The sequence below is a fragment of the Phoxinus phoxinus genome (genome assembly GCF_949152265.1).
Source record: "Phoxinus phoxinus genome assembly, chromosome: 17".
NCBI lineage: Eukaryota > Metazoa > Chordata > Actinopteri > Cypriniformes > Leuciscidae > Phoxinus > Phoxinus phoxinus.
In genome coordinates, this window is record NC_136892.1 from 21751489 (window position 1) to 21773795 (window position 22307).

Below are 22307 nucleotides of genomic sequence, written 5' to 3' on the forward strand. Positions count from 1 at the left end.
TAGCCAATTATGTGCCAAAAGGAGATGGTCCTGCCAAAGACCCTTCGCCGAATGACCACTCATGATCACCCCCCACTTGTGAGGGAAGCATCCGTCGATAGCATAAGCGTCAACAAGAAGCCCCCAACACTGGGCCTGGGCGAGAAACCAAGGTTCTTTCACATGACCGAGGCACGTAGGCATAGCCGCGTGACCTTGATCATGCGAAAACGGATTTCCCCTCGGAGAAAACCCCTTGGTCCTGAGCCACCACTGCAGGGGTCTCATGTACAGAAGGCCAAAAGTAATTACGTTGGACGCAGCTGCCACAAGACCCAACAGTCTGAAACTGTTCCACAGTGAGTGACTGGCCTAGTTTTACCCCATTTACGGCGAATCATTTATAACACCTGGAAAAGTGGTCCTCTGAGCTGGGAGGAGCACACTCTTCTTGGCGTTGAGTCGCAACCCCAACATCTTAAATGAGACAGAACGACATCTCGATGCCGAACTGCTATCTGCCCAAATTGAGCTAGGATCAACCAATCGTCGATAGTATAATACGCAAATGCGCTGGAGTCTCAGAGGAGCCAGAGCTGCATCCACGCATATTGTAAAGGTGTGGGGTGATAAACCTAGGCCGCACGGAAGAACCCGATATTGGTATGCTTCGCCCCCGAAAGCAAACCTCAGGAACCTCCTGTGATGAGGATGGATAGATAAGCGTCCTTCACGTCTATTGTGACAGACCAGTCCTCGGGCTGAATCTGTGACACAATCATATTATCGTAAGCATACTATGAACATGAGATTCTGAAACCTGCCGTTTAATTGACGCAGGACTAGAATAGGACGCAACCCCTCATCCTCATTCGGAACAATGAAGTAGCGGCTATAAAACCCTGACTGTCTGCTGGGAGGAGGAACCCCTTCTATAGCTCCTTTTTGCAAAAGTGTCAGCACTTCCTGCTCCATAACCAGAGCCCGCTCGAGGTCCACCACTGTGGGGAGGACGCCTAGAAATCTGGGCGGACGAGAACCGAACTGAATTCTGAACCCTTTTCTATAGTGTGCAGGACCCACTGAGAAATATGTGGCAGTAGTTTCCACGCTGCCAGAAATTCTGCTAAGGGCACCAGTCTCTCGAGACTGGCCTCTGGATTTGGTTGAACAGTCACTTCAGTGCCCTGAAGCGGCGAACCGGCAGGGAACAACCGAACTGACCGTTCTACGACCCTCCTCGGAGGATCGTTTGGGGACGCTGACACCTCGGTGCCCTGAACGGAGGACCGGCAGGGAACAACCGAACTGGCAGCGCTGCGACCCTCCTCAAAGAGTCGCACCCCAGAGGTCGCCGAGGAGAAGCGATTTCTCAAAACCGTCCCTGCCCCGGAGGAACCTTCAGAAGCCTGATAGCCTCAGCGTCAGGACTTCTTGTCTAAGTTTTATTAGAGATAACGACAGTCCTCAGATCTTGCCTACCTCTAACTATCTTAGCTCCAACGACCCTCCTCGGAGGATCGTTGGAAAGAGCAGGCACCTCGGTGCCCTGAAACGGCGAACCGGCAGGGAAACCGAACTGACTGCTCTACGACCCTCCTCGGAGGATCGTTTGGGGACGCTGACACCTCGGTGCCCTGAACGGAGGACCGGCAGGGAACAACCGAACTGGCAGCGCTGCGACTCTCCTCAGAGAGTCGCACCCCAGAGGGCGCCGAGGAGAAACGATTTCTCAAAACCGTCCCTGCCCCGGAGGAACCTTCAGAAGCCTGATAGCCTCAGCGTCAGGACTTCTTGTCTAAGTTTTATTAGAGATAACGACAGTCCTCAGATCTTGCCTACCTCTAACTATCTTAGCTCCAACGACCCTCCTCGGAGGATCGTTGGAAAGAGCAGGCACCTCGGTGCCCTGAAACGGCGAACCGGCTGGGAAACCGAACTGACTGCTCTACGACCCTCCTCGGAGGATCGTTTGGGGACGCTGACACCTCGGTGTCCTGAAACGGTGAACCGGCAGGAGAACCGAACTGGCAGCGTTGCGACCCTCCTCAGAGAGTCGCACCCCAGAGGGCGCCGAGGAGAAACGATTTCTCAAAACCGTCCCTACCCCGGAGGGGACCACCCTCAGAAGCCTGCAGCCTCGGCGTCAGGGCTTCTTCTTCCAAGCTAAATTAGAGATAAAACAGTTCTCAGATCTTGCATATCTCTAACTGGCTATACAGCGACCGCCACCCAGGTCCCTCTCGATTGTGGATGAGCCCGAATGGCGACGCTCTAATTTGCAGCACTTTAAGCTGCGAGGAGCTTTAGTATGCTGAGACTGCTCCCGCCCAGCAGTCTCAGGAACATTAGATCGGTGAGGAAGACACCTCTGGAACACCGCTGGATAGAAAATATCTTCATTTTGTTGAAAGCGAAGCGTTCAGAGAACAGACATATATATATTATTATTAGTTTCTTTTTTTCCTTTATTTTTCTTTACATCAGAAAAACTTATATATATATATATATATATCACTCCGTGGCCACCAGCAGGAAAACAACCGAACTGGCAGCGCTGCGACCCTCCTCAGAGAGTCGCCCCTCACATACATCCACGTCCTTATATAGTTTACCCACCAATGCTGCCTAATAATATTTATCTATTATTTATGATGGCTGGTGGATAACGTCGGGGAAATGATGACGCCGACTCGGGAGAGAGATAGCTAGTAAGCGTCTCTTTAACCCGAGGCACTGTCATACTATGACATTTAATACTCAAAACAGTACTTTAGTAGAAGTTTTGGGGATAAACACATAAAATAGAAACCGGTTTATTCCACGATCTCAACTCCTCAGTGTAGAGATAGGAAAAAACGGCAATCCCCGACGAGGAGGCTGAGATATAGAGATTTAATTATATTCTCACTCTCATAATGTTCAGTTGGCCAGAAAACATTTAACTTGGCAATCAGCACAAAATAAAACCTCCTTTTATAAGCTCCTCTTTATACAACAGAGTTATGAGCTGACTTATTTATTTATTCATTGAAAACTCACACACATCTGCTTTATTCATATATATAGAGATAGGCTATACACATATATTGTTTTTAAAAACTAACGATCACCAATTCCTCGGAACTGGAGATCGCAGCACGAGGGTCTCATCGCGGGGAAAAGAAAACGCAGCGCGTGCTTCTCCCCGAGATAAGCCACTGGATTTAACACGTGAAGGCAGAGATAGGGCGCGCCCGTCTCAAACCTCGCTGTTAGATCCATTTGCGCTCCCCATGATGCGCGTCGCCGTTGTGCCTCGGCAGCAGCGGGACTCGCGCCTCGGGAAGCGCGCACCGAATCGTCCTCCTCGAAGAACGCCCGGCGGGAGCGAGGTGATTAACAGACAACCTCTCGCAACTCAGTCAGCCCCCTCGAGAACTGACTGGGTATGCTCTACTCCCAAACAAGCAACGCAAAGCTGATGCGCGTCCCCAACAACCGAGATAACGAGGGTAGGGAACAACACAACGTTTTGAATTCTTGTTTCTTCATAATATATATCTAGATACTGAGACAGACAACAATAAATAGACATGGACAGACAGAGAGCGCTTGCTGAAGGCAACAAAGCTAGTGTTCTCTGATCGCGGGAGTGCTTTATAGCTTCCTGGTCGGTGACGTCACCCGCCCATGACGTCTCCCGTTTCCATTGGACTGATTTTAGATGTGCTTCACGACGCAATCACGCAAGGCGTTCCCACCGCGTCTCAACGCAGCTCGAGTTCCCTTGAAAGGGAACCCTGGGCCTTATACAATTAGATAACAAAAATGAAGATTGATCTCCTCCCACACATTAATCATTAAGAGCAGAGAAAGGTATGAACATTTTTCATGCTGTAATCTATTTTCTGGTCTGTATTCTAATGAATTACTAATTGAAGCACTTTATTTTTTAGTCAAAACATTTAAGTATAGTGTTTAACTAGTTAGGATATCTTGCAATCATTTAAAATTGAATTTAAACAATTGTAAGATATAAAAAAATAAAAAAAATGACAGAAGCTTGAATGTCACCTCTTTTTTCCTGTCTTAACACTTTTTTTAAATGCATGATTTCACTTCATATCCCCAAACTATGTTTGAGAACAATTGTTTTAATCTATATTTGCAAATCCATGTGGTAGGTACCTTTAGATAGATGCTTTTCAGTGAGAGAACATATTCTTGGCGTCCTTCTGACAGTTTTGAATGAAAAAGTCTTAGCTGTATCCAAAGTGTGTACACAAAATTTGAATTAACCCAAGCAAATTATCTTGGCTCACCTGCTAATTAGACTTTAAATACAGTTTAGGATGAACATATGCTAATTTCAGAGAAAAAGAGGAGCGCTTTAACTGATCGAGCAGAGATGCAACAGTTTATTAGTTATTTTAGTTATTTAGTTTATTCATTCTGCTCTATTGATACATCTAGGACTTCTGCCTGTGTGTGGAGCTTTCCTTTTATATATTTATCTTATATAATCATAATATTGTAATATAATAGATATTTGATGAGTTAATATGTCGTAAAAAATGGCCATATATGTCCAAATTATTCAAGTAGTGTCAATTTGTCAATCTATAAATAATATAATTTACCTATTATCTTTCATAACATGATCATAATTATCATGGTTGGCCAACATGCTAATATCGTTGCTAATAATATCTACTTTCTTTTTTATAATCACGCTTCTTTCTTTAATCTGCTTATAATGGCTTCAAATCATACTATTCTGTTAAGTTATTCTACAGAATAATATTAGATTTTTAGTAAGTTTGAACAAAGGTTCACTAGAAGTTTCATTTTCAGTACACATTGAGCATGTAATAATTTTGCTAAACATTTTGTTTGTCAGAGACACAAAGAATTGCTGGTTTACTGCAATTTTTAAAAATGGCCATCTGATTCTTCCAAATGGCTAGATGTGAAATCCTGCTTGTTACCAAGAGAAAGACAATGTCTGCAAATTAATGCTTTTTTTTTTTTTTTTTTAGGTAGCACTTTTGAAGAGAAGTTTTGGGATTTCGACTCGAGTTAATCAGTCTGAGTGTCGCGCAACGTTCAGTGAAGCTTTTGTGATTTTTTTTCTTCTCTGCCTTTACTCTTTATCTTTCTCACTTTTTCTTTCTCTCTCCCCTTTTTATTGCTGCCAAAAAGAATAATGTTTTAGTCCCACAGGAAAATAGTCTTAGAGTAAAGTTTTACTCCCACCTTTCTTTACTGACATTTTGCATTACTCTTCTCAAGATCTGGTTCGCCTGAAACAAAACAAACTGATTCCACTATATTAACTCAATATTCATGAGATGATTTGATTTATTATAGGTGATTACATTAAAAAACAAAGATAACTTTCTGTATACAAATGCTGTAGAACGAGTAGAAATCCCCAAACTCAATCTATATTCATTGGCAAAAACCTTTAAATAAATCAAATACTTTGTTGCACAATGGTATATAAGCCTCTTCCTGCTGTGCTGTAGTGTCTGCCTTAAGCACCAATAACATTTGTCTGCCACCAGCTGTCACAAATCGCCAGCATCTCTTTCTCTCAGACTAGCGCTGTGACGCAAAATCAATGGAGCCTCTTGGGTCCTTCCATCACCCCAAATATCTGCAGTGAACTGCTGGTTGAAGGCATTCAATAAAAGAGTCCAGTTGCCTTGAGATGGGATTGCAGAATAGGTTTTGGAGACAAATGATCCTTGCTTTAGAGCATGTAAGAGCATGCAAGTTGCTAGGTCGGGTTTTGAGCTCTTACTGTCTGATAGATGGATGAGTGATGTCTTTCCTGTCTTCTCCATTATTTGGCAGTCATTGACAGCCGGTTGCTGATGGAAGGACTGCAGAGATTTGGTGCCATCCCGACGTATCTTCCGGTCCGATATCAGGTGTTAAATGCAGAGTCTGCCTTCTTCCTGAAAGAAGCCAACCAGGACATCATGAGGAACTCCAGCCTGCAGGTTCGTACAGAGCTTTTCTTTATCCAACAAGCCAGAAAGACGCCGTCGGTCAATGCCAGTTACGGACCGTTGTATGTGGAACAGCCCGTGCCCATGGATCTTCTGGGCCCGGGACTCTTCAACAGCCCTTCATCCACATCACCATTATCCACTTCCTCTCCACTCTTTAGTTTTAATTGGAAAGTACAGACTTTCATTATCAGTGAGCGAATCCATCCCAGTTGGCCAAAGGTTCAGGTTCTCTTCTACTTAGTAGGCCGGGACTGGGACGACTACAGTGCCATGGACAAGTTGCCGTGTGTCAGGATGTTTGCCTTCCATGAAACCCAAGAGGTACGAGGCACCTGTCATCTGAAAGGGGAACTCGGACTGTGTGTGGCTGAATTGGAGCCACTGCCTAGCTGGTTCAGTCCCCCTAGTGTCATACCAGGTCGACAGAGATCTCCTGAGCTGGTTGAAGGCACTCCCGTGGAGCTGTATTACATGCTACAATCCACTGAGACTGGGGAATGCAGCTCTGAGGACTCACGCAAGACCAATTCCATCCGCACTGGCCAACTGGGTCCGGCCGGTTACTTCTCAGGGCCAACACCCATGCGCAGGATCGGCAGTGTACGGCTGTTCCAGCCACTCTCTGAGCTGCGTTTGGACAGTAACTTTGTGGTGATGGTTCCCTCAAGACCCATCAGGCAGAGGGAGACGGTGTCAGGCTTCCTCGCGGTCTCCAGCCTTTCGTCAGTAGAGATCTTCACATTAAGGTGAGTGACCCCTGCTAAAATGCTTTTAAATAATAATTTATATATATATATATATATATATATATATTATTATTTTTATTTTTTATTTTTTTTACTTTGATAGCTTTGTTGACTTTGATAATTGATAGCTGGACTTGACAGCCATTGATCATCATGTAGTATTTCATGGAAAAGAACAGATCTGACATTTTGATATTTACACAATATCTCTCTAAATGCAAAAAAAAGAAAAAACTCTTTGACGACCATTTTTTGCTTCCAACCAACCGTTAACTCCTTAAAACTATTTGTGGCATTGAAAATATTTTACCTGGACAATTTTGCCTGGAATTTAATTATCAAAAGTTATTTTTTTAAGTCTCTGCATGTGATCCTGTATGTTCCCAAATAATTTCAAAAGTGCTACTTCTCGGCCTGGAAAAATCCACAAATTACTATAGTCTACTTATGTTTTTTTTCTAGTTATTCTTAGTTCTAAAGTAGGCTACTTCTTGGGCTAGAAAGTACTCTTTGTAACTGTTCTCTATAAGATGATTTTAAAAAGCTTTGACCAGTCATCTTCACAAATGACTAAAAGACATTAAAAGGTTGTAGAAATTCATTGGTTGGAAAGTATGGGACTGTAAATGCAGTCTCCAATGTATGTTATTTTACTCTGTGTAAAGTTCATGGGTATCAATGATGAGGGCATATCATCTCATCTGTTGTTATTGGTCTTACTTCTATTTTTTTTTTTTATTCAAAATACCATATAGTTTGATTGGACACAATCTTTGATGTCCAAAAAAATATGTAAGAACTTGGGAGTGTTTTCTATTTCCTTTAAAATGTTGATAAGCTATTTTTTAAGTATGCATATTTAGCATTTAGCATTGTTCTTTACTCCTGATGTTCACAAAAAAGAATAGACCTACATCCTACCCGTTGGAAGCCACTGACTCCACCTTCTAGGAGAAAATATGTCAAAGTTTAACTTGTGACATTTATTAAATGACACCTAGATACCCTAAATATCCAAATAGCCTAGATAGCCAATTGGGTATCACCATTCCTATTTCTCTTGGCAATTGACTGGATCCTGAAGAATACAACAGCAGGAAAGAGCAATGGAATTCAGTTGACACAGGACAGGGGAACCAGCTCGACGACCTGGATTTTGCCTTAATCTCCCACAGTTGCCAGCTGATGCAAGAGAAAACATCCGACCTCTCATCTGTCTCAGCCCAACTTGGCCTTAGGATTAGAAAAATTCAGAAAATTCACATAGGGAGCATCATCGTGCACATGATGAAAAATGTGTGGAACGCCAGCTCACAACACACACCAAAATCCACCTCTTCAACTCCAATGTCAAGTCGGTCCTTCTTTATTCTTCATCAGGAAAATCAAATCAGACCTTTATCAACAGCTGTCTCGCAGAATCCTTCAGATCCGCTGGCCGGACACCATCAGAACTTGCGACTTATGGCAGAGGACGAACCAGCTTCCTGCAGAACAAGAAATCAGGAAGAGGACGTTGAGATGGATGGGACACACCTTGCGAAAACCAAGGACAAGCATCACCAGACAGGCCCTGATGTGGAATCCACAAGGCAATAGGAAAAGGGGGAGAGCTAAAAACACCTGGAGAAGAAATTTGGAGGCAGACACCAAAGAGATGGTGTACACCTGGAAAGAGCTGGAGAAAATTGCCCAGGACCTCGGACGCTGGAGAAAAGTTGTCGATGGCCTATGCTCCGGGAGGGGTGAAAGGCCTAAGCTAAGATAGCCTAAATGTAATTTAATAGATTTCCCTTGCAAAACAAGTACCAATTAACTCTCAGTGAGTAGATTGAACTCTTAATTAGTAAATGCAACTGAATACAAAACATTTAATCAAGGAAGAGCTGTGTAAACTACACAATATGATTGTTTGAAATAATTTTCCTTACAACCCAGTGTGAAAAAGTTCGCAAATTCTTTATTGATTCATTGAGTGTTGAGCTCTAATTAAAACAAGCGGATTTGATGAAGCGACTAAAGACATTCTGTGCTAGTGAGTAAATGACCGTGAGAGAAATTAATGTTCACTCCTGTTTGTATTCTCACGCCTGATATCTAAATTATGCTTTGAGTTATACGCTGACAGCCTTGGCAAATTTGTCAACCTCGGTTAACATTAGCTTACAGCCGGCCACTATCTCATGCGTGATTAATGAACTTTAAGCGTTTCCAGACTCAATACAAACCAGTTTGCAGCTATCTAATTTATAAGTAATAATAATATGGGTGTTTACTAGATCAATGAATGAAGCTTAGCATGCAGAAATAAAAAACCTCAGAAATTAATTGCCTTTGATGTAGACAGAAATAAAGAAGCTCCTGGCAGATGCGTTGTTTTTGGAAATGTTCTCCAAGGGTGCTCTAACATTAGAAACAGCAGTTTCTAATAGAGTTATCAGGCCAGCTTTAATTAATGCAGAAAGAAGAAGTTAAGTCCTCAATAGCAAGTAAATTTGTGATGTCTTGGGTGATATTGTGCTGTGGGAAACTGTTCAGTGATTCCTCTGTAGTTCCTCCTGTGTTCATACAGGGTGGTGATAAGATCCTATATAAAAGGGTTTGTTTTTTTCTTTTTTTTGCCTTTCCTCTACTTGATGCCTAAATGTCTTTGTGATGGCTCCAAGTCCCCTCAACCCCTGGAGATAGGCACAGCTCTGTTCTCAGCTTGGGCTGCACTCCGAGTTCCAACCAAACAGTTTTTTAAATAGTGACCAGCTGAGCGCTGCTGATATGGCTGTTTCTCTAGGGTCCCTGTCTGTTGATGTGTTGTGTATGTGTGTGTGTGCTGGGGGGAGGGGGGAGGTTACGATGGGCGGCGGAATATGGTTCAAACCGGTCGTGTCGCTGGTGCTGTTGGAGCCAGATCTCCTCATCTTATCATCAGCCTATAGGGATAAAACTGCTTCCTGATCAGCTTTTCCCTGCCTAACACAATCAGGGTAAAACAGAATAGCTCCTGAGAATCGCATTTAACTGCCAGACTTTCTCCAGGATGGCCTGCAAATAAATACACCATGTACAGTGAACTGGTGGATTGATATTATCAAGTGCACCTTCCTGTTTTTTCCTGCATATATGGATTAAATGGTTTACATGGGTGAACTGCTACTGCAAATAATTTGTAAATAAAAATCGATAAATATTTTTTTTAACAAATCAAATAATTGAATGAAATACGTATATTTAGGTACATTTAGACATATTCGATAATATATACAATGTTAAATATATAAAATTATGATTATTATTTTCATTATAGAAATAATAAATAATTATTAAAAATATAGTTATTATAATAAAATGTAATTAAATAAAAAACAATTCCATATCCCACTTCCCACCCTTTTGTGAGAGTAATCCGACTTTAAGCAAGAGAAAACGGATACTCTGGAAGAAAAAAAAAAACCTGCTTCAGAATGGACTATTATTTTTTAAACTAGATTGAGGTTTCAGATTACATGATACAGTCGTTCTTAAATTTGTAATCAACCAACATCTTTAATCTTTCTCTGAGAATAGAACTCTGATTGTAATGTTTATTGGTGATGAACAATCTCATGAAAGTCATGGTTTTAATTCTCAGGCCAGGGTTTTGTATTTGGAGCTTGCACTTCCTTGCTTTTTGCCTCATTAGCGGTTTGGAGAGTAACATGTTGAGATGGGATTTATACCTGATTCATAATGCAAATGGAAACACGCTTCCCTCACAAACAAATTAACAACCTCTCAAAAGATAAATAGCCCCTGCTGTATTGTAATTTTGACTAAACAATCTTGCACGTTTCTGCATGTCCCAGTGGAATATATGCTAATACATGCAAATGAATAATCGTTCCTTATGGACCATTTCTTATTTTGCTGTAGCAGAGATATTTTTACTCATCCAATTTAAGTCCAATTGCATATACACCATTCTGATGAGTACAAATGACCAAAAGTTGATTGGCTCTGTCATTTGACTGGTTCATAAACATGAATCTGTCTTGAATTTGACTTATGTGTCAAATAAATGAATGACGGTGAATATAATTATTGCATTTCACTTTAATAGCCTTGTGGACACATCATTTGACTTACTTTTTGAATAAGCAAAAGATTTACGTTTAAATAGCCGATTGAAAGGCCGTCCATAATGCAGTTTTCACACTGTTGCACTCAAGTACAGCAATTCTGTAGATCCATTGTGAAAAATAGAAGAATACATTTATACGTATTTTAATACATTTTTGACATAATACTTTTAAGACAGCTTATCCAAATATTCTGTTATCATTTATTCATCCTTGGGTAGTTCCAACACTTTTAGAAAAAAAGTTTGATGGGCTTCTGGGTTCTTGGCTCAATTTTTAAACAACCCTTTTTTCCAAAAAGTTTCTATAAAAGTAGAAATGTCTTAAATTATTGAATAATACTTCCATGTTTTACAGATTTTTTTCTAGTGAGAAAGTATGGTTTTGTCAGATCAGTGCGTGTACCCCTATCGGCGTCTCTTAGCATTGGTCAGGGTTTGTTTTCATCCGACCGAACATGTTCAATCAGCGTTTGTCAGTGTCTGTTGGGGCAGTGTGAACATGACAGTTATTTTTCATAAAATTCTAAATCCAATTGGCCAACTTGTTTGTTGGCGTTTATCTGTGCAGTGTGAAGCAATGCATTTTTGTAAGAAAAATATAAATTTTTGTTATATCCTTTGCTATATCCTCTGTGCTTCCGTGTCCGTCAGTACGCCATGCGTCGGGTCAGAGGTCACTCTTCCGCTGGAAATAGACTTGTGTATGGCAGACTGGAAGCTAGTAATTACGCTTATAAAGTTATAAATATGGATATTTTTCTTACAAAAACACACCGCTTCGCTTCAGAAGGCCTTTATCAACCCCCTGGAGCTGTATGGAATACTTTTATGATGGATGGATGCGCTTTCTTGGGCTTCAAAATGGTTTCATTTACTCCCATCATAAAGCTTGAAAGAGCCAGGATCTTTTTTTAAGATAACTCTGATTGTATTTGGCTGAAAAAAAAGTTATATACACCTAGGATGGTTTGAGCGTGAGTAAATTATGGGATCATTTTTAGGTGAACTAACCCTTTAAGGGTGAAGCCAATATGACTTTCTTTTTTGTATAGAACACCAAATGTCTTCCACATAAAATGTCCAAGCTTGGACTGCACCAAAATAGAAATTCTATCCGATATAGATCAGACAATAATCATTTTTGTGTTGTGGCTGATAGTAAAATTATGTTCTATTTTGTCTAAATATATTAATACTGTAACACTGACACAAAAAAAATATATAGCTTGTTTTTAAAATTTGCAAGTGAATTTAGGGATCACAAAATGATGTTTTGAAAAATTATAAAAAATATGAAAGTATGAAAAATTTATTTTCATTTTGATATTTGCTAAAGATAATATTTAACATTGTTATTACATAATTGGTGTTTTTAAAGGTATTAGATGACTGCAAAGGTAATCTAACTGTAAAAATGGGGTAAACATCCAATATCGAACAATATGATAAATGGAAAAAAAAACCTCCAATGTCACCAAATAACCAATATGGTCCAAATATATTGTGCCTCCCTAGTTTTAGCAATTTTTCTGTAAAATGATTGTCACTGGTGACCAGTGACCACAGCTGTCCTTGGTCCCAATTCTCTTTCATTGTATGGACAAAATATGTGTTTCTTCATGATGTTCCTGAAATGGTGCTTCTTTCGTCCACTGTTTGCCCCTCTCTCTCACACACTCACACAGATTGTTCTATGCATTTATTTTCAGTTTCCCCTTAGAGAAAGGGCTATGAATTGGCCTTTTCACCGATGTATTGGAGGCTGCAAGAGCCACTGAACTTGATTAGTTGCCATCACAGTTTACAGAGCAATTCCTCCCAATTTCCTTCTGCCCCTCCAGGGTCGCTGGCACGTGTTTACTTTGAAGGCACTGACTCTCTTCATCTGGCCATTAATAAGTAATTAGTGATTTGTGCACAGGGGAAACTTATTCGCTCTCAAGCTCCATTTTGATTTGCTTGTCGCACAGGCTCCCTCCACAAAGCAATCAGCGGCTGCCCGCAGCGAATAATCCTAGTGCGCACATTTCTTGGTAATGATTTTTAATGCATCCCCATCCATGAATCTCTCAACCTGCTTTCAGCACGGTGGCTGTCATTATTTGACTGAAGGCACCGGATGATTCTTTTCCTTAATTATTATCCACTTCGCCTCATCACATGTTTTGCACAGACCTGGGGGGTCCTGAGAGGAATGGGCGTTTTTGCCTCTCCTTCTGACGGGCTCGTTGTGTAGTTCGTTAAACCGAACCCTGATCAGTATTACTAACATTGAGTGCTGTGGATGGTCAACATTGTGCTCAGATGCTTCTCACTTTTTCTCCCTGCAGTTCACAGCAGGCCTCCACTATTGAGTAAAGCCGTTTGTTTTCTAACTTGAAGAACCAGACCTATTCGAGAGAAATTTTTGTCCATAATAGTGGTATTTGAAGTTTACTAGCCTAAACTTAAACTTTATTCTGTCTTTTACAAGTCACCTGAAAACTACAATTTTCTATTTAAATGTTTTTGTCCTCTTAAATTCACTTAATCACAACATCAATTTGACTTTTAGATTTTAATGCATTTTTATTATTATTATTATTTTTGGACAATATATATTTTTTTTCAGGTTTTTGAACTAAGTATCTTACCAAGTATACAGGATTCAAGGATACAGTAAAACAGTAATATTGTGAAATATTATTACAATTTAAAATGACTGTTTTCTATTTTAATATATTTGAAAATGTAATGTATTCCTGTGATGGCCAAGCTGAATTTTCAGCACTGTTAGTCTTCAGTGTCACATGATCCTTCAGAAATCACTCTAAAATGCAGATTTTGTGCTCAAGAGACATTACTTATTAACAAAGCTGAAAACCAGTGTGCTTCATTTTTTTGTGGAAAACGTGATCCATTTTATTTAGGATTCTTGAATGAATAGAGAGTTCAAAATAACAGCATTGAAAAGAAAATCTTTTGTAACATTATTAGTCTTTACTGTCACGTTTGATCAATCCAGTTGTTTTCAAAATCAAAGACAGTGTGCCTCCCTTTTGACACAATGTACACAATGGTGCCTCCCCACCCCCCAATTTTTACAAATTTTCACCAATTTTCAATAGCGATCAGTGCGCTGAGAGCGCCGCACACACACAGTTTGTTTGCGCATCAATAAACCCTCGTCTCATGTGCCTATAATGCATGACTCCTGTATGTCTTTACCTTGATTACAATCGTCATCCATCAAAACTGTACTAGCGCGACACAGGTTTGTTTTATCCAACCGAGAGATGTAGTATAATGCTCATGCAGCAATTGGGTGTTTTGAGCCTCCATTCAGTCTGCATTTCACAGCACGATGAGAAACGGCTTGGTTTCTTCGAAAAATACATTATTCTCTCCACCATTTCCGAGGAAATTGTCCGGGTTTCCTCTGCATTAGGGCATTGGACTGACTGTTTGAATGCATTCGCTTACTTGGCCTGAAAACTTTCTAGATGATCCGAAAACAGAGGAGCGAACAGTCATTTCTATTAAAAAATAAAAAAAATGACTGGCTCCAAACATTTGAATGGTTGGTTAGATATTTCTAATATTTCTTATATTATCTGCTATTGGTTATTTTCTATAAAAAGTTAACTTGCTGATATAAAGCTGTTATATATAAATGCAATTTGACCGTATGGGTCAATATTGAATATTTATTGGCTGATATTGGATGTTTAATTATAAACACTAATTTCAGCCGGTTCCATAGATCTAACATTACTTTCTCTGATTTTAAGTTTGCAAAATTTCTACTAGTGCTACAAGCAATCTAGTAGATGACACTTTGTAACATTGTTAATTTTTTTAACATTGATTTGTTTGTTTTTTTGTTTTTGTTTTAGTAGTAGTAGTAGTAGTAGTGTGTTACATTTCTAATTTGTAGTTGTTAACTATGGTAATATTATATGCCAAAAAAGAGAACCCACTGAGTTACAGGCATTGAAACAAAATTAGTTTAAATACTTAATGGCCTCCTGTACTCCTTTTTTGATCACTGCTGGATGGGGAGAACGATTGGAAGACTTTAATAATGAAAGATGTTTCTCTAGATGTGTATTGGTGAACTGTGCTTCAAGGCCCGGGAATGACCTCATTCTGGCCATCAGCTCCACTGAGCCTGTTTGGGAGGTTTGGCCTTTATCTCTCGCTTTAAGCATGCGATTTGGAGCAAAGCCCTCAGAAGCTTCTGGAAGAGTGTGTAGTTGGGTGGCTAAGCTCTTGATCAGCTCGTGGGGGGTGGGGTGGGGCGGGGGGGATCTCTTGTCAGGTCCAGTAATCCCAGAATCATCAGATAACAGGACATGCATTGATGACCACATGATGGTTTAATCTCTGTGGTTGCAAAAGTGTTAAAAGGGGCTATTTATAAGGCCTAGATACAAAGCCATAACAAATTACAGTGAGCCCTACTCGCTTCTGTGGACTTTTCAAAATCTGTAGACTTTCGCAAAAGAATGAGAAACCCAAACTTGTCTGTGACTGCTGATCTCTGGAACCTTCACCAGAACTCAAAATTCTCTGTGAAGTATACAGTGGCTATACAGTTATAGCCACTTCTGCTTCTCACAGTTCGTTTTTTTTTTCTTTTTCTTTTTCTGAATGTCTCCTGGGATTCTTGCGCTGTCAGCTTTATTTACTTACAGGAACCTGTCAGGATTTTACTGATTTCAGAATAAGAATGAAAAATTATCATTGATAAACTTGGGAGAGACTCTCTTTGGGGAATTCACTGATATCATTGTTTATTTACACACTTTGTTTGGATTGTTTTAGCACCCGATTCAAATTATGTTTTAGAACCCGAGGAACTATACAGATCAGATGACAGCACAAGAACGGTCAAAAACTTGTGTTAAAAGTGATTAGCATGACATAGTTTCAGACCTTGCAGGCTGGTTCTGCAGCAAACTACTCTATACTTATTTTGAATAAGCAATTACTTCACAACTGCTAAGAAAGTATGTTTTATGTATTATGAATGTGTGTAGTATGATTGTAATCTAGACGTACTACATTCACTATGTTTTCATTATCATGTGACCTACCAGTGTCATTTGCGTCGCTTCACTGCCATTCACAAATCTTCTCCTGTGGCCTCATGGGATAGTAAAGTGTCCATCATATGCAGACTTCAGAATCTCTCCAGAAGTATACTTTTTACCTACTCTTTTATGAATACTGTGAATTTGGGCATACTTTTTTTGTCACACTGGTTTTTTGCCTTCTATATAGTAGTGAAGTTTGCGATTTCAAATGCAGCATTTTTTTTTTTTTACAGTCATTTCTTGCGATAACTTGCGATACGGTAGCTTTCTTTATCGTAATATTTCAGATATTACAATGAGAGAAGCTGTATCACTTAGAACAGTAGTGCAAAAATGGCTTCTTCCCATGCTTTTCCAATTAGGACTAATAATAAACAAAAAAAAAATACTCATATCCCAATAGCCTGACTCCGCATGGAGATATACTGTAGGTGGTTTCCTGGCCATAAAAGGAGCTGTAGCCGACGTAATCCTGAACAAGTGCCTTCCATGTTTAAACATAGACCCTCTACGCCTCCTGTGCGGTCATGCGTAGCTCCAGTTCACAGTGCGGCATTAATGAGAAAGATTAATCCTGCGTGTGTGGTGCGATTCATCATGCCTTTTTACCTACGGGCTACACATTAGACTGAACTGTTTTGGACCATTAGATGTGGTCCAACTGTACTCCACTGAAATAGTCTCACAGACAAAAACGTGTAGTAGTGTAAGAGAGTTCCGGTTAGATGTTTCATGAAAAATCACTTCAATATTCAGGCACTTCAGAATAAGTCCAAAAAATATTAAAAGCCTTAACACATGGGCAATTTTAATGATGTGAGTATTATGTGATACAGAAATGTTAAGGAATGTTAAATGTTAAAATAAAAGGAACATGCACATTTCATTTGTATATTCCTTTTATTGTATGAAAAATGGCAGCCGGGGACAATATTATGCGCTGACAAAAAATAAATAATTTGAATAATTTCACTTCAATTGACAGTTTGAACTCATTCATAGAAATGTACCACTATAATGCTATTTTTGCTCTTGAAGTTTGAATCACAGGTGCTATTAAACATCTCTTCTGTCTATCTTGTTTGTAGCGAATTCATGAGAAAGTAAAACGAATCTTCATCATACCTATGAGCGACACCTCAGATTCATAACTGATTTTGGACCATCAGATGCGGTTTCATTGAAATATTCTCAGAATTTCCAACAGACAACAGCTTATATGAAAAACTAAGAGGAGATTCGGTTTGATGTTTCATGAAAAAGCACTTTAATATTAAGGCACTTCAGAGCAAGTCTAAAGAAATATTAAAAATAGTAGTACTGTACATCCAAGGGCTATTTTAATGCTGTGTGAGTATTATAAGTGATACCGAGGTATTTTTTGATATATTGGAGGAGCTGTTTTACCCGTGTGTTTTTTTTATTTATTCCAAGGGCGTGAAGTTAGGCAGAGACCTCAGGATTACAGAAAAGCTGAAGTCTACAAATATACTCTCCCACATTGCCTGTCATGCCCTTGAGGAGTTTTCAATGGCCTCTGTAAATATGCAGTAGCAGAGGGGGAAATATGTCAAACATAAGCTGTGCTGAGAGCATTTCAGCAGCGAATAAGCAACACATGCTCAAATGAAGCCAGCTACCTTGTTAAAACCCACATCTGCCCATGGCCCTTCGTCTAATGCCTTTCTCAGCAGAGGGGTCGGCCCCTGGGGAGAGAGAGATCAGCCAACTGTGACCCACCAGAGAGGGGATGTCGTCCTCCGGCACTCGCAAGTAGATCCACACAGACACCGATCGCAAAGATCCTTCCAGACCCATAACACACACACTTGTCTAATGTGATAATAGGAGTTTATAGGTGGTCACTGTGGGAATGAGTTGTCTGGAAACATTGTCTTTTTGGCAGAATCTGAAGGTTGTTTAGATAGCGGTTCTAATACTTAGGCTATGCTTGGATCCATTGTGACCTCCAAACATGAATTCTTCACCTGAATATAACTTGGGTGTTTGACATAAATGGAACAGTTTCTGTAAAACATAGCAGTTTTTGCTATATATTTTGTCATTGCGTCAATTTGTAGGCCAACCCAGAAGGCTGATTCGCAATGGGCTTCCTATGGATTTTCTAATGGGTTTTTTGGAATAGGCGTTTTCGATTTATTAGTAAAATTAGGTCTGTGGTTTACATCACTTTAAGAGACTTTCACATTTTGTTCTACTACATTAAATTAAATACATTCATGCTCACAAATGTGAGTTTTTAAACCATTTTTTGCTTTAAAAATGTAAATTGCTGACTAGATACTAGACCAGATTGCTAAAATTCATATTAACCCATGTGTTCAAGTGAAGGGAAAAATATGAATGTATTTACATTTTGTGTGTAGAAGACAATAGAAAGGCTCTTCAAATCTTGTTAACCAGACCTTTTACTAAATGGAAAACCACTATACAAAAAAAACAAAAAAAACTTTCCAGGGGTTTACAAAATGAGCCGCTCAATTATGAGATTATTTTAAGGATTTTTGCCTCATTTGCATGACTTATCAATGTGCATTCATATATTTTCCCCAAAAGATTCAATTAAGATTTGGTGAATGACAACCTAAACCAAACGCAAGATATAAATTGGATAAACACTCCTATTATTATTTATTAAGTGCATTTTTAGCCCAACATTATGCTATCAACATTAAATATTTGCTGATAGTGAATTTTAACCCAATCTATCTTTTCACAATGTTTTTTATTTATTTTTTATAGATGATTGCATCTGAATCCTAATTGGACTGAGATTTAGATACAACAGTTGATGTTAAAAAAGCAAAAGTGCATTTCAGTTTGTTTTTGAAATGACAATTTTAACCTCATTCCTGCAAGGTGCTCTGCACAAATAATAACAGAATACAATAACACATTTTGGAAGGGAATGAGGAAATTATCTAGGAATGGAGATGTTGAACCTGATGCACATTTTTATCTTGTTTGTCCGTGTAAAAGTTTGCCTGGCAAATCATCAAGAAATCTAAAACCATCACAACAACTCCAGATAGCAAATCCCAAAGCAATCCTCGAAGAATCGCAAGCACGCAGAAAGGATGACACATTTTCAGAAAAGCAAACAATTTTTAAAATGTGTTTTTCTGTTTTCGAGCGCTCTTTCACTCTTTTAGTGGTGAAAAGAATAGGGGAACACCCGCTCTCTGCAGACCTTTTGCATTTTATTCTAGAAAGGCAATTATTTGTGCAACACACACACACACGCAAACACACACACACACACACACACACACACACACACACACACACACACACACACACACACACACACACACACACACACACACACACACACACACACACACACACACACACACACACACACACTCGCTGTTCTACCTGCCTGGGTTCCTTCCACTCCGCTCTGCACCTGCTGATGTGATTGTTCAGCACTGCCCATCAGTGCACATAATGAAGTGCAAATCAGGCTAATGTGCTCACTGATGCGCTGGCTTTTAAAGATCAGCTCAAATTGATTTAGTCCCAGCACCACTGAGCCATTAACAAATAATAAAACGGAATATAACAAATATATGCGTCCAGGGATTTAAAAAAAAAAAATCATTTCCCTCCATCATAAGCAGGATGCACAACCAACCGCTGTTTATTTCATCAGATCAAGGGGAAGGGACATTTTGGCCCTGTGCCATTTAGGATCATTTACCCAGAAATCCCTGTTGTTCTCCAAGTACAAATGGTGTTTATATTATACAGTGTGTGCGGAACATTATTAGCAAATTATGCTTTAAAAGATGGAGTGTGCTTTGGGTTTTATTAAGCTTCACAGGTATGCCAAGCAAGTTGTAGCCGTCAGCAAAAGGAAATTAAGCTTGTAATTTAGGCGCATGAGAAAAAGATAGAGAAAAAATAAACACACTCCAGGCAGTTTAGTTAAGTTTAGAAGGCATTTATTTTGAGGGCATACTAAAGTGTTTTTGGCATCGCTCCATTGTCAGGGTATGTACGAGAATCACCCAACACTGAAACAACTGTGTCTGTCAGCGTCTCTGTTCTTTCATGGCAGATTGCGGAGGTGTTGAACAAATGAATCTTAAAACACCAAGCAATTAAACATTAGCAAACAGTAATGGCTTAAATTGGGTTGTCTCAAAACAGTTTTCCATCTAATTTTATGAATTTTCTGCTGAATTACGGCTGTTACCGCTGTTTTTTTTTTTCAAGGCACATATTTTCACGTAGTGTTAGCTTTGTGTTGTGTGGCACAGGTTACCGGGTTACTTTGGGTGGTGTGTGACTTCTACAGTATATATTAATGAATAAGGAGCATTGGGTTTCTGAGTTTATATTGCTTGACAAACAACATTTATTTTCAAAGTTTGTGAACTTTGACTTTTATCAATATATGCGTAAAGAATTCTGCTGTACTGTTTTCTCACCAGAAGTATCTGTCAAAGGCTCATGCTCGTATATCTTTACAATTTATGATCTAATTAGAGAACATAATGAATAGTCAATGAGTTGTAACCATCCTTATTGAAATATTTTGATGATTGCGGAGACTAATTGTTGTGGTAATGACTTTAGATCAACGTTATTTGCATATCTCTGTCTGTTGATTTGTCATTTGCATCTTCTTAGCATTGATGTAAATTGGTCTCTGCTTTGAAACGCTCTTTTTCTTTTCTTTTTTTCCTTTTTTCCATTTCTTTCCTCTCTGAAGTGCTGACAGAAGTCAAGGTTAAAGACTTATTCCAAATGAAATTTTGCATAAGCAGAACAAGTAAAATAATGGTAATCAGATTTGCCGTAATCTCCTGCAATACTTTGCTGTTTGCTCTCCAAAATGCTGAAACACTCTACAACTAAACCATGTTTAATCCTCCGTCACGAAGTTATGTCTTAAAAGCAGTCACACACTTTTCTTCATAAAATGAGTGCTCCGTTGCTCTAGAATGAAGGCTCTGCCACACAAATAGACCTTCTGTAGACTATTTAGCTGGTTTGTTCATCTCATTGGTCATTCTGTAATCTCTCCTGTAGCCGTTGGTGATTATCTCCATCAACTCTCCAAAACCCATCTAAATATTGGATCTTTACGGGATGATCCACCTTACCCAGAATCTCATACATGAATTTTAATTTTTGATCGGCTTGGCATCAAACCAAGGTCGGGAAAGACTTACGTTAGCATAGGTGGCCGATATATGTATATAGGATTGGCCTGGAGTGGCCCTGATTAGAGTAGAACTCACACCACTTCCTGCCTGGTTGTGACCTCATTTCTGAAATGATTTACTGGGCAGCTGTCCCACAACTCATGTAAGAGCATGGAAAAGCTGAATGTTTGCTATTTCCCCGGCAAGGAAACATATTAGTTTGTTTGTCCTACAAAAATGACCAACTAATACACATTTCACCCCCCCATTCCCATACAATTTTCCCTTCGTATGGGAATGAGCATGCTTTCAACAACATTTTAGTTACTTAAAATTGCACAAAATCATGTTTGAATGAGGACTAATTGCTTCTCCACATGGTTCCATTTTCTATCGTCCTTGAGTTTTTACTCCCATCTGATATTCTGCAGTATGCAAGTTGCAGAGAATCTAAATGATTGCATCATGGGGGTCTTACAGGCAGGTTAGACAGGCTTAAGACACTTTTTTGGCATTGAGTCCTCTGTGAACTGGTTCAGTAGTTTGTGTCATGAAAGACTTTCAATTGTTATTTCCTCATCCTCATCGTTGTCGTCATCTTATTTCACTGTTTTTTTTTTTTATTTCTATCAGTGAATAAGTTGGCATCGTTCCTCTCTCTTCCCACTCTCTCTGTGCTGGTCTGGTTTAATTACAGAATGACCATGAAAAACCTTCTATTTTAAAACTGTTTACATTTCCTGTCATTTCATTCCTTGGAGAGGAGGAAAAAAGGTTAAAAATAACACAAAGATGAAGCAGGTTAGCTTAGGGCCTATTTATAAAAAAGCAGTTAAATTAACCTTTTTTTTTTCTCCAGCAACATTTTATTACTTTTCCACACATCTCATGCCATTTTGCTAAGAGCATGACTTCATATTTACCTGAGCAGATGTTGCCGTGGCCTTTGTTCACTCTCTGTTTGGCTTCTGGACTTTATAGTTATGTTATCTCTTTGCAAATCTTTGTTTTGTCATACTTACAGTATCTCACAAAAGTGAGTACACACCTAACATATTAGAATATATACTCAAGGGACAATACTATAGAAATTAAACTTTTATATATTTTAGAGTAGTCTTAACATGCAGCCATTATTGTCAAAATAGCTGGCAACAAAAGTGAGTACACCCTAAGTGATAATAGCTGTACGTCATTTAACCATGCAAAGC

General features: G+C 39.4%; 1 protein-coding gene across 2 annotated transcripts in view; it reads left to right on the plus strand.

Moving 5' to 3' along the window:
* LOC306984849 (transmembrane protein 132C) overlaps window positions 1-22307 on the plus strand; it is a 133203-nt gene that overhangs the window by 41124 nt on the left and 69772 nt on the right. For both annotated transcript variants that reach the window (XM_079586553.1, XM_079586554.1), the window contains exon 2: window positions 5821-6727. In XM_079586553.1, the coding sequence (XP_079442679.1) occupies window positions 5821-6727 (907 nt within the window). The remainder of the gene's footprint in view (window positions 1-5820; window positions 6728-22307) is intronic.